We start from the raw sequence: 12,346 nt of genomic DNA on the forward strand, positions 1-12,346 counted from the left end.
TGGGGACACTCAAAGAGCATAAACCTGGCTCAAGGCTAGGCCAACTGATATTTTGGAGCCATGGTTGGGCTCGTATATGTAACTAGGACTGCAACTAACATTTATTTTCATTGTCTATGAATATGTCGATTATTTTCTCGATTAATAGATTAGTTGTTTGGTCAAAAAAAAGTCAGAAAATGGTGAAAAATGCCCCTGCACTCCCTCCACTACTGGGGGATGGGAGAGGAGGGACGGCAGGTTAACAAGTCAAAGGGCATGCATTTTTGGTCGTTTTGCTAACAAGGGGTACGGCATCCTCCTTCAAATTACGTTCAGATCTGCTTGAAAGGCAAAAAGCTTCCCAGGCATAAAAAAAACACACAACAGAATTAAATTTAAAAAACAACAACAAAAAAACAGGTGTTAGGCTTATTCCACCTCATTCGGGTCATTAAAAGAAGGCTGCTTGCAGACAGGAGGGTACAGCCACAAAAACCTTACCTAGGTGAAAAAAATGCTTACCTTGAAAAAAGAAGACAAATGTAAATTGTTGAGGTTTGCAAAATTACACTTAAATACCACACTACATCCAGCCTAACCCAGAAAGGGATGGCTGGTCCACTGTATGGCAGAGTGGGACTCAGTCTGGGGTGGAGAGTCTTATGCGGATCTGGTTACATTTTTAGTTCAGATAACTGAGTGACAAACAACCATGTTGACATCTTTTTAGCATAGGCTATACAACTGTTGTAATATTGATCATAAAATGTATATATGATCTGTTATTTAAGGGTGTTGACCAGAAGATGACTCATTTCTTTTTTTTTTAAACATAGCCTACATTATTCCATTCAAATGTCAACACCATTGAAATATATATGCAGTACTGTATATATATATATACATATAGTCTATGGTCAACGCCAAGAAATCCTGTGTTTTCTACAGTAAAGGAATGCAGCGTTTGATTAAACGTGACCATGATGCATTGCGATCAGCTGACACAGCCAATAGGACACAGCAGGCTCAGATCAGAGATGGGCATGGAGACAAGATGATCCCCGAGTGGAAGTGAGACATTTTCGTCATGAAACAAAGATGTCGGCAGTACTGTACGTTGTCTAAACTAAAAGATGACGTCCCAATCAAAGGTAGTTTTCTCCCTAACTGGTGGTACAACGTCCAAATTATCTCAAATAACGGAGAATAATTTTGCTGTTTAGGAATCCGAAGTAAATTACTGTATACTTTGTCGCATTTAAAACCAGCCATCCACCCATGATTCCTTGCGGGACTAGTAGTTGGGTTGTTTTCCCTGTGGTTGACCTCTCAGGAAAGAGCACCAAAGCCCTTCTAGTTATTAGAAATTCTTTGAGAGCACCTAGAATATCGGTGTGTTGGCCTTAATAACCTGCATGAATTAGACAAGATAGAAGTGTTTGGTTTAGGCTACAGTCGTGGCATTGAGAAGTTTGGGAATTTATGCAACCAGTTAGGAATGGCTACCCTTGACCCGACAGGCGACCCTCAGGGTCAACCCCAATTGTATATATTATGGCTAGCTAGTCTCGCTTGCCAGACACAGACAACGCTGCGGAGTAGCTAGGTAATCTGGGTAGTTCATTGCAGTGCCCTCCGACGGTGTTACGGTTAATGATAGCAGTTCGGCGATCACCCCCTAAAGACTCTCTGTAGTTTGCCTTCTTGACACACCTTTTGTTGTCTCGTCGTCTAGCTAGCTAGAGTCGGCTAACGGTTGCTAGCGAGCATCCTCCGCTTCGACTACCCGCCAGCGGTGAAGTAAAGTTGGGGCAAAATAGTTACTCTGAAGCTGAAGGAGCCGAGAAGTGACGGCCGACACCCTGCCAGGTAGTTGTGCTTGTCAATTAAGAAAAAAAAAAATTACTGTAAATGTTCACGTTAATTACGGGCGTATCAAACGTTAGCTAGTGTCAGAGATGCAGCCATAACAGCCGCCAGTTATTAACAGGCTAGCTAGTGTTAGCTAACAAGCTAACGTCAGATGAACTGTAACCTAACGCTAGCGGGTTTAATGTGATATGCTCTGTGATCTATAAGCACCCGCATTGAAAGCGAAAGTAGCATCTAATCGTATTAGGCCAGTCTGTCTGCCGCTGAAACGTTAAGCTGCTGCATCACATCAGTGGTTTCTCCAAGCTGGTGCTGATGCTGTCCTCTTTATACCGTAGGGCCAACCAAAACAAGATGAATCATTCCTATTTTCATGAGAAGCGCCATGTCTCTATCTAGCTAGATAGCTAACGTGATATACTCTATGGATGTGTGAATACATGGTGGTGTCTCCTGTAGGATGAGTGGTGATGACTTGAACCCAGCTGCTGTGGCTCAGCCAGTAGAGGATCTACAAGGAGATGACCGTTGGATGTCACAGGTTGGTGTATTGGATTATTAGTGTAGGAAACGTTCCCTCTTTATCCCCCCATATTTCGTTTATGTTCGTCATGCATAATGCATTGCAACCCATTTGGAGATTTACATCATTTATTTTATTCCTGGGCTTATACCTTCTCATGAAATTAGATACAAATCAGGTTTAAATATAAGTAAACAAAATATATATACTATAGTTAACCAAACCTTAGGTGGAATGTTTAGTAGCATAGTTTCTAAATTCTGCATGCTTTACGTTAGGTGTCTCTATATTAAGCTCTTATATAATAAACAGACACATCCTATTTTTATTGCCACTCTTCATTCTAACCCCAACCGGCCCGTCAGACACCGCCTACCAAGAGCCTGGGTCTGACCGAGGTTTCTGCCTAAAAGGAAGTTTTTCCTCGCCACTGTCGCACTGTTGCTTGCTCTGGAGGAAACTATTAGAACTGTTGGGTCCTTGTAAATTCTGGAGTGTGGTCTATCTGTAAAGTGTCTTGAGATAACTCTTGTTATGAATTGATACTATAAATAAAATTGAAAATTGAAAATTGAAATTGAATCCTACCATGACAGTTTGACTCTGTCCATTCTAATATCATTCATAATAAACGTTAAAGCACCGTTAATGTCATGTAGAGTAAGTCACTCATCTATGCTCAAGTTATTGAAATGTAAATCCCCCCACTTTCTTAGAATTCATGACTTTATTCTTTATGCTTTATTTCTTCATCTGTCTCTAATTACGACACATTTTATGAGGCAGCAACTACCATTGGTGTTCATGATTGTGCTGTAATCCAGAGGTTATATCTGCACAATGATAGCATGAGATACTGTGATGGTATTCTCAATAATATTGTGGGTTAAAGGTTCATGTAAATGGTAATCATCATATTAGTCAGGGCTTGTGATCTGACACAAAAAAAGTGCTCATAAATTGTAACTAATCCCAAGACTAGTATTTCTTTCAGAGCACCAATTCAGCCAGCTTGTATAGTGGCACCTCCTGGGAGGTCTATGCAAGGTTAATCCTCAGAAGCTAATAGGACTGAGACAGTCGGCTTTCATCTTACTCTAACGGCCAACAAGTATTATCCTGATCTAAAAGACTCATCATAACACAAAGGCGTTAAATCAGACTCCAATGCTTAATATGTAAATGATTAAATTGTGTGTTTTTTTTGGAATTGAAATATGATTTTTCTTTTTATCTATCCTACCTTTCACAGTTATGCACTACGTCACAAGTTCTGTTGTGACAAGGCTTTATTGTTTTTTTTACAGCATTTAAGATTTGTGCAAGAGTGTAAAGACGCTGAACCAGACGTGCTTTTTGTGGGGGACTCTATGGTACAGCTAATGCAGCAGTTTGAGGTGAGACAAGATGTTTATCTTTATAAACCTGGTCATATGACCCACATGGCTCTAGCATCCTCATTTCTTTTTTTTCTTTTTTTCCACCAAATCTCAATATTTTCACAAATGACTCTACTTTAGATAAACCGTGTCAATATATACACATTTATGTTGCCTCACTACTATTCCTACATTGTTACGCATATCATTGTAATGCATCCTGTTACTGGTCGTTGGGTTTTCCTTAGCCATAGCTTCAGTAAGTTATTTGTTGTCCACAACGTCAGAAATTCTCATATGAAATGCAGATTTCTGGTTTCCTGTCCACAGGTCTGGAGGGAGTTATTCTCTCCTCTACATGCACTCAACTTTGGAATTGCAGGGGACACCACCTGTAATGTGCTGTGGAGGCTGCAGAATGGAGAGCTGGAGAACATCCGTCCCAAGGTGAGACTACTCTGCTAAGATCTTCGGAGAAAAACAGTTTTTGGCAAACTATTTGTATTTACCTTTCAGATAAACTCTTCCACATATCTCAGGTGCAGAACAAACTCTTGCATGCACATTACTTGCATTACACATATACCTTCCTCCCTCTCTGACACACAGAGACCTTATATATAACTGCATACCATGATTTAATCACACTACTGTAGAGAATGAGTCAGTGGAAGTTAACAACGCGTCTGTCTGTGGTCTTGTCCAGGTGGTGGTGTTGTGGGTAGGAACCAACAATTACGAACACACAGCAGAGCAAGTTGCAGGAGGAATTCTTGCAATTGCGCAGCTGCTCACCTCCCGCCTCCCCAAGGCAAAGATAGTTGTACTGGTAAGTAGTTAGTTGAATCTCTTGTCTTTTGTTGCTCCTAGTCTGGTAAGTTGTCATTTGACATTTAGCTTTTAGCTATGTGGTCTTATTTTCTCTCTGCAGTTGTCACATTGAAACAAAGAATATTTTTCTATTCAAACTTCGGTTCAATATTTGGTATATATTTAGCACTGTAATTAAGAATGAGTGAAACACGGACATGTTTATGTCTGTCAACCTTTAATGTGATGAACATTGCGTGATGTTGAAAAAAAAAAAAACACACTTGATGTGCAAACCCGTTGATGTTGATCATCTTAACAAGTCGCAGCTTTCAAATGTGTTATTTCTTCTCTCCGTTAAGGAGCATGCAGGTACCAGTCAAATGAACAGGCAGCTGAATTGTCCCCCATAAATAAGACATGTAGCAGATGTCTGTTTATCAGGTGGTTCAGTGAGCCTTGCAGACTGCCCTTGTCCCAATTGAAAATGCTAATGATAGGCCAGTTTTAACCAACTGAAATATAAAATATGAAAGTTTGACTCTTAACGCATGAACCTTAATAAATGACACATTTTTGTGGCCCTCAGGGTTTGTTGCCTCGAGGGGAGCGGCCCAACCCACTGAGGGAGAAGAACACGGCGGTTAACAGGTACCTGCGCTCCTGGCTGCCTCGTCTGGGCCGTGCTCAACTCCTAGATGTCAGCGGGGATTTTGTTCACTCTGATGGAGCCATCCTCCTACAGGACATGTTTGACTTCCTCCATCTGACGTCGACAGGCTACCGCACCATGGCGAAGCCCCTCAGTGACCTGCTGCTTCAGATACTGGAAGAAACGCCAGAGGAGAGACGGGTGTCGCCTGTTTGAGGGCCGTGGCCTGGCAGCACATTTATCCAGAGGTATGTCTCACCCGCTGCTGTGGGAGACGGGGGAGACATGTCCCTGGTATCTAGAGAAGGAAGGGCTCTCTCATAGGGGGAATAGACACCCTGATGTGTGTGGGCCCAGGAGGGGTGTGGGATCACATTCATGAGCAGAGGGTTGCGTGTGGAGAGGTGCTAAAGAGGGAGAGAGACCTCACTACAGATGTAGACACTGTGATTGCAGTAGTAACCTCTATTGCAAAATGATTTACCAAGGTCATTGAGATCATGTGGTACACACACACACACACATTCATTCATTTAGACCTGTGGAGAAAATAAGTGTTTCCCTCTCACCTGTGCCACGGAGATGTGATACAAACATAAAAAAGTCCAGTGCACAACGTACTCCCAGTAGGCTGAAGATTATCTAGAATGTGCTAATGTTATGAGTCTGACCAGTATGCTGCAGAGCAATGGTTCCCAACCCAGGGGCCAAGGGGTTGCAAGATCATTTAAGAGAAAATATTGAAAAACCTTTTGTTTTTTTATCAAACACTAAATACTTTCTCCTCTTCAGACCAAATAGAAACAATCTGAAAGTTAAAATCACTCTTTGGCGTGGCATTGTTTCCTGTAAAGGTCCACCCGTCAATAAGGTTAGGAACCACTGCTACAGAGGGCTACTGCTGAGATGTACACTATTTAAAGTTTAGTCTGTCCAGTTCTTTATTTAGAAATACTCAGCATAACAAGGAGCACTTAGTCTGCTAAATGTTCACTTTTGAACGTGTGTGTAATAAACAGTTAGATGTCTTTTGAAACTGTTAATATAAAATAGATCAGTGTCCGGAGAGTTAGCTACTTTTCCACAGACCACACATACAGCTGATCACTACTTCCTTCCTGTGTCACCTAAAACCATCACTGAACTAAATATTCAACTCTAACCTGATTTCGGTGTTCGCTTCATGCATGTTTTAAGACGAGCCTCCGCTGTGGTGTAGAAAGTCAACGCTTCTGTATTAAATCAGTGAGTATCAAGTCAAAATCATGTGTTCATTAATATTTACTAGTGACTTGTTGAATCTACTTGTCTGATAATCTACATAGGTCTTCCAAACACTGCCCACTCTGCTTATGTACAAAACTTCTATCACCCAGAAAGTGTATTTACATTTTACTTTTTGAATTCCATTTCACCATTTTGGTCCAGATAAATCTACTGTGACATTTGATTTTAATGTCGAGTAGGTTACATAATGATTTGTATTGCTAGACAAAGACCTGCCAGCTTTTTAAATTGTGCTCCTAACGACTTCTTGACAGTGTCCTCGGTATCTGTATAAGGACACTTTGGGGAAAAATGTCAATGGTATTGTATGTGCACTATTATTTTTTTAGTAGCTTTGCAGTGCAATGGCACACTTAGTTTTATTTATTTTTTACAACAAAGTACAGTTAAGATAATCCGGTGGGTTTCACATCAGCTCTAATACATACACATATCCACCGTCTGACACTTTGACTAGCACAGACTCTCTCTCCCTCTCCCTCCTAAATACATGGACATACAGTATTTTCTCTTCGAAGCACCTCTTTATCTCTCTCCCTGTTGTATTTGTTGTTGTCTCTCATCCAGCCCTGCCACCCTGGGCCCTGACATCTCTACATGGTGTAGTTACTGAATATTTTTTAGGAATGAAAAGTACTAGCTACACAAATAAGCTGCCTAACACAGCTATACTGAATATTGTCACGCTAAATGCTAAAAAGCAATCACAGGTCATGCAAAAGAAAAACCCATTCGTCTGTGAGTACTCTAGCTGTTTCTTCGTGGGTTAGGTTCTGTTTGAATTGTGGCTGAGAGTCTCAAGCATCAAGTTATCCGGCGATACTGCTGTCTTAAGCTCTGCACATTTGCCTGCTGTGTTAAATATGGTGTATGTTTGTGTGCCTTAAGTGTTCATGAAAGGTTGTGTACAGTATGTCTGGTCCTGGATTGTGTAAATTGGAAGTATGAGTGTCAAGAAATGGCCCCAGTTGTATATAAGACATGTGAAGCTTAAAGGAAATGATGTTTGAAGGGGTTTCAGGTTGTGTTTGGTGCCATACAGCATTTGCACTGTTTTGGCTGGTTGTGACATTATTGAGATAAAGCATTCCAATAAAAAAAAAAACAAAAAAACAAAACAAGGATTTTATGTGTTGGGAGTGGTCTTTTCTATTTTTGGTCATTATCCAAAGCTGTCACTTGTGATTAGTGATGTTTTTTTGAATTTGAAAGAAAAGGATAGGATGCACAAATCTCAGTTGTGTTTCTGAAATCAGAAAGTGTGATTTGTCACACGCTCACCAGCAGAGGGAACCATTTTGTCAGACAACTAGATCAAGACCAACACTAACAAGGCCTGCTGTTTGTTGCACACCGCCTCTCTGAGTTCATCTCAAGTTGATCTGTTGGAATAAATCACCAACAGCCCTCGGAGACGATGTGTTAAAACAAACTCATTAAACATGTAGCTCGGCGTGCTGCATGCTGGAGTGCATGTGATTGTCAAATACCTAGTTAATAAACCATTTGCTTACTTTTGATGTTGCTCTCATTCATTTTAACTGTGACCCAAAACTGTCCCAGTGTTGCTAAAATAGTTAGTCCATCTGGAGGCCCGCACTGCAGTCTGTCGACTCTGAGTGGGAAGTTTGAAGCACCGGAAACACGTGGAACTCCGCGTAAAAGAAAACATCACAAAGTGATTGTCTGGTATGCTGGATTCACATTATGAGTTAATGTGTCTGACACAGAAGGAGTTAAAGCTGGAGTTGTGATGCTGTTAAAATAAAAGAAGGTAAACACTGTATGTCGCAAAAATCCGCATTACCTGAAATGGTAAAAAGAACATGTTGAAAGGCGCTTTCCTGTGAGACCATTAAACAGGGACAATAAAAATAGACCCTTTGTCCACAGCTTGTACATTTATCTTAATCATATATGTTTAGACTGCCAGTGATCCAAATCTAAATATGCACTTGATGTTTTTAAAAGTCTTAAAACTGGCCATGGTGACTATAGACACATATTAGTCTGCTTCGTCTATCAACACACAGTTTGAAAATGGGGAAATGATAACTTTCTTATCCCAACAGGCATTAACAGAGACTTGAGGCGGCACCCTAATAAAATCTATATTTGGCCTTGTATGTTATTCCTGCTCTATTGACCTGTTTAAAAGTAGGCTTTAGTTCATTATTAACAAGCTGGGCAGCGTTGGGCGTCTGTAAAACATCTCAAGGACCTATAGTAACAGTGAAGGCAAGAGAAAAACGTTAAATCCCGATAAGATGTTCTCACCTATCAAAACGTTAGTTTATGTATGAACCTGTGGGGTCAGGGTTTGTAACATGCTGCCGAATGTGATTAATGGTGCAGTGGTTACAACATGCATCTGAGAGCTCTAGACCTATATGTTATCAGCTGCAGACAGTAAAGGTTGTATCGTGTATCTAATAACAGCACGGGGACTCGGCAGGGACACGGATTCATTTTCTAAAATGCCTTAGATTAGTTCCAGAGCGAAAAACAAGTTAAACGGTCCACATTATCTGAATAGCTGTATACAATGCTGTTTGATTTTCTTCTTTGACTCGATGTTTTCTGTGATAATATATTTCCCAGAAAAAGTGTCTTACCCGACTGAATTAGTCCAATTTCACTCATGGTGTTCAGTTTCTTTGATCACCATGAATGCAATATGACACATTTTTGCATGATTTCCTTTAGATGTCATGATCTCATGAATGATGAGTAATGTAAGTGCATATTTGTGCCAGTGCCACGTGCCGTGACCCTTGTGATGTTGTATTTCTTGGTCAAATGTTAAAATAAGTCCATCACAAGTTTCACTTCATTTCACAATCAGAAAATAGTTTCAGATCAGCCAGGTGAGGGCCCTCATGAGCACAGTGCAACACAGTAAATCAAATTCAATAATAGTAAATGTTTGTTTTTAGTTCTGATATAAACGGTATATGATGGAGTGAAACATCAAGTGCGTTTTTTATGATTGTATAAAGATGAATATGACAATAAAAACAAAACACAAGGCACTCACAGTAACATATTGCATGGAGTCATGAGTTTTGTGAATCATTGCACTATAATGTTCAGAGTAATTACATTTTTATGAAGTTTTTCTATAATGTCTTTTTCTTTTTTTCTTGTGTCTGACAGGCAATTTCATAAATAATTAACAAGAACGTTATCCGGCACATGGTTTTACGTGACTCTGACTCAGGATTTGTATTTATAAAAAATAAAAAAAACACATCACTTTCACTGAGGAACTCCTCCTCCTCTGCACAGAGCACTTTGCAGCTTCACTGCAGCAGATAAGGGCCGTCACGATTGGTTGATTAGTTGATAAATTGCAGCACAAAGTGGAATGAAAGCGTGGGTTTTGGCAGGTTACAGAAAACCCTAAAAAATTGCTTGAAGCATGGCAGCATTTCCTCGATATGAGGATTGAAGTGAATACTTAACCGCACTTTCTGAGCTTTTAGCTGGTCACACTTTGTCCTCTTTTGACGTTTTAACGGAGGCTCCAGAGCTCAATATTTGGACTCAAACCAACAGTTTGGAGGGGAAACCTCTGCGTCTTGACTCCGGCTACCTTACATTTACACCCGATACTCCTGTGACCTACCCTTCTCACCCTCTTATCATTCAATGCAGCCACAGAAAGAGCTAATGACGCATATGTGTCACACCACTGCACCTTCCTCTGTGGTTCCCTGATCGACCATATTCATGCCTGTGACTCATTCTCACACACACCATTCAGTCTTCATATTAACCTTAGCCTGTTGTATCTAATGTGACATCCGTGCTTAGCCTGTGTCCAAACCTGCTGTTTCAAGCAGAGTTCTTCTCTGTTTCAGTTGTTTGTCACCGTTTTGAAAACCTCACTAATGCATAGCAGGTCTTCACTGGAAATCACACCTCTATGAAACTGCATTGGAAGGCAGATGAGCTGGGATGACAGTACAATACAACTGATGTGGTCCATCATTTGCTTCTGGAGCTGCCAAAGGACCAGTTTGACCTGCATTGAGTTCTTGAATTCTTATCCACACAGTGCATACAAATTCCAGAGGGTCTTTCTATTCTGTCATTGATATTTATTTATTTATTCATTTACACACATTGATTCCTGCCTTGCACCTCTAGATTGTCTTTATCCTAAAGCTAATTTAGCAGGTCTCAGGACAGGTTCAACCTGTCCTATTTACTTCCACAGCCTTTCACCCAGGGCAATCCTTTTTTGACTACTGCCTTTTGTGGCGTCACTTAATGATCTTGCACTGACTCTGCTGCGTGCAAACGAAAGCCTGTCATTATATTTGTTGTAGATAAATGCCTGAATGTTTGGTGTTTGAATGTTGTTCATAGCTAAATATTCAGTATTACAAGCTGCCCTATTCTAGGTCCACAACCAATCACTGTGTCTTAACCAGGCTGTTTTTCTCAGCAGGATTTAAACAAACCTGTTTTTCTTATATTCCACAACACATCTCACTTGTCCTCCCCCTCCATTTTAATTTAATGTATGTACAAGCTTTGTGACCTTTGAAAAGGAGGTGTCAGCCATAGCTTCAGGCCTTGCATCTCTTCCTGACATTTCATACAAACCATACATGCCTACAAAGAAAATTCCCTTCTTATCTATGGAAATATGGCTATTGTAAGACAAGATTAGTATTGTCAAAATGAAATAGATTTGTGACATTCAATACTGTCACACTTGATCAGTCTCTGTGCCTGAAAAGGGTGTACACATGAGGCTGTATAAGACGGTGCAGACAAAGAAGAAGTTACTAATGCTGCCACTGGCTTTCCACCCACTAACCTTGCCAGTAACAACAAATCCTCCAAATAAACAACCACACTTGTCCAGGCCCTCTAGGACAACACATAGAAGCAGTTTCTTATGCGATGCCATAATCAGCCGTTTGTCACTTGAACATGTCCTTCTGGATCACTTGCTGAAATGACAGATGTTGTCGTTATTCACGGGAAGACAGTCTCACTGGTAATGTTGCGGGTCGAACCAAAAGCGCCGCTGCCAGGGCAACAGCTTTTTCCACTTCATCACTCAGATGCCTTAATCGGTGTCCTTACCCAAATTTACTAGCTGTAGCATTAGTTCTAGCCTGATAATCAGGCTGAAAGGTCATTTCATTTACTTCAGTCTTGAGGTCTGGACCAGGCTATTTTAGTTTAAATTGACTGGTTCAAATTTGGGCCTTAAACTTTACTATATTACTTTGTAGGATGGCCCAAAAGCCCCATTATGTGCCTGCTATTGTTAATTTGTAAATATTGTAAAAATACACTTTTCCTGTACCTGTGTTTTTAAGTGTGCAACTTACAATGTGGAACTGTAACATCGTATCCTTCCTTTTGAGACACAAGTGAAAACTAATTTATAGCCTTGCTCAAGAGCATAGTGAAGAATGTGTTTCATAAGCTACACCACTCACGTTTTCCCAGACAGGATTCAAACTGGCATCTCTCCAGTCACAAGGCCACTTCTTTAACCTCAAGGCTAATCGTCGCCCCTGTTATGCCCCTGTATGGAAGCAACGTGCATTCCACTGCTGTGAGGCCGGTGGTGTGTTGGTGTTTCCACGCTTTTGTTAAAACCTTGATGGAATGAAAGAAAAAATAGTTCCTGTGTCAAAAAGGCCGGGCACCACTGCGCTGTTAAAAGATTAGCAGAAATTAGTAGAAATGTTTAAATCATCAAGACTGGGAGGTAAAGATTAAAAAAGGAGTACATAGTGAGATGTTTTAACTTGTTTGGGGAAGATTCTATTTTTCAGTCTCATTGATTTTTGCTGCTTACTGCAGTGGGCA

The 12,346-nt window shown here is 40.6% G+C and overlaps 1 protein-coding gene across 5 annotated transcripts; it reads left to right on the plus strand.

The window, feature by feature from the left end:
• The first annotated feature begins 1,024 nt into the window (after positions 1–1,024).
• On the plus strand, positions 1,025–7,629 carry pafah1b2 (platelet-activating factor acetylhydrolase 1b, catalytic subunit 2). 5 transcript variants are annotated; one of them, XM_032534145.1, is made up of 6 exons: positions 1,025–1,094; positions 2,314–2,395; positions 3,685–3,774; positions 4,087–4,203; positions 4,463–4,585; positions 5,156–7,629. In XM_032534145.1, exons 1-6 carry the CDS (start codon positions 1,081–1,083, stop codon positions 5,432–5,434), a joined length of 705 nt encoding a protein of 234 aa, XP_032390036.1. In that variant the 5' UTR covers positions 1,025–1,080; the 3' UTR covers positions 5,435–7,629. The 5 variants fall into 5 exon arrangements, with proteins under 5 accessions (XP_032390036.1, XP_032390035.1, XP_032390038.1 ...); XM_032534144.1 differs by having other exon boundaries at positions 1,032–1,053; XM_032534147.1 differs by lacking the exon at positions 1,025–1,094 and adding an exon at positions 1,111–1,133.
• Positions 7,630–12,346: the final 4,717 nt, after the last annotated feature.

This window comes from Etheostoma spectabile, chromosome 13 (genome assembly GCF_008692095.1).
Source record: "Etheostoma spectabile isolate EspeVRDwgs_2016 chromosome 13, UIUC_Espe_1.0, whole genome shotgun sequence".
Classification (NCBI taxonomy): domain Eukaryota; kingdom Metazoa; phylum Chordata; class Actinopteri; order Perciformes; family Percidae; genus Etheostoma; species Etheostoma spectabile.

What these genes read in the sequence shown, in the direction of transcription:
- pafah1b2 (XM_032534144.1), top strand. An exon ending in AGCTAATGCAGCAGTTTGAG is followed by an intron (nt 3,775 to 4,086) that starts GTGAGACAAGAT and finishes TCCTGTCCACAG; the next exon opens with GTCTGGAGGGAGTTATTCTC. An exon ending in AGGCAAAGATAGTTGTACTG is followed by an intron (nt 4,586 to 5,155) that starts GTAAGTAGTTAG and finishes TGTGGCCCTCAG; the next exon opens with GGTTTGTTGCCTCGAGGGGA.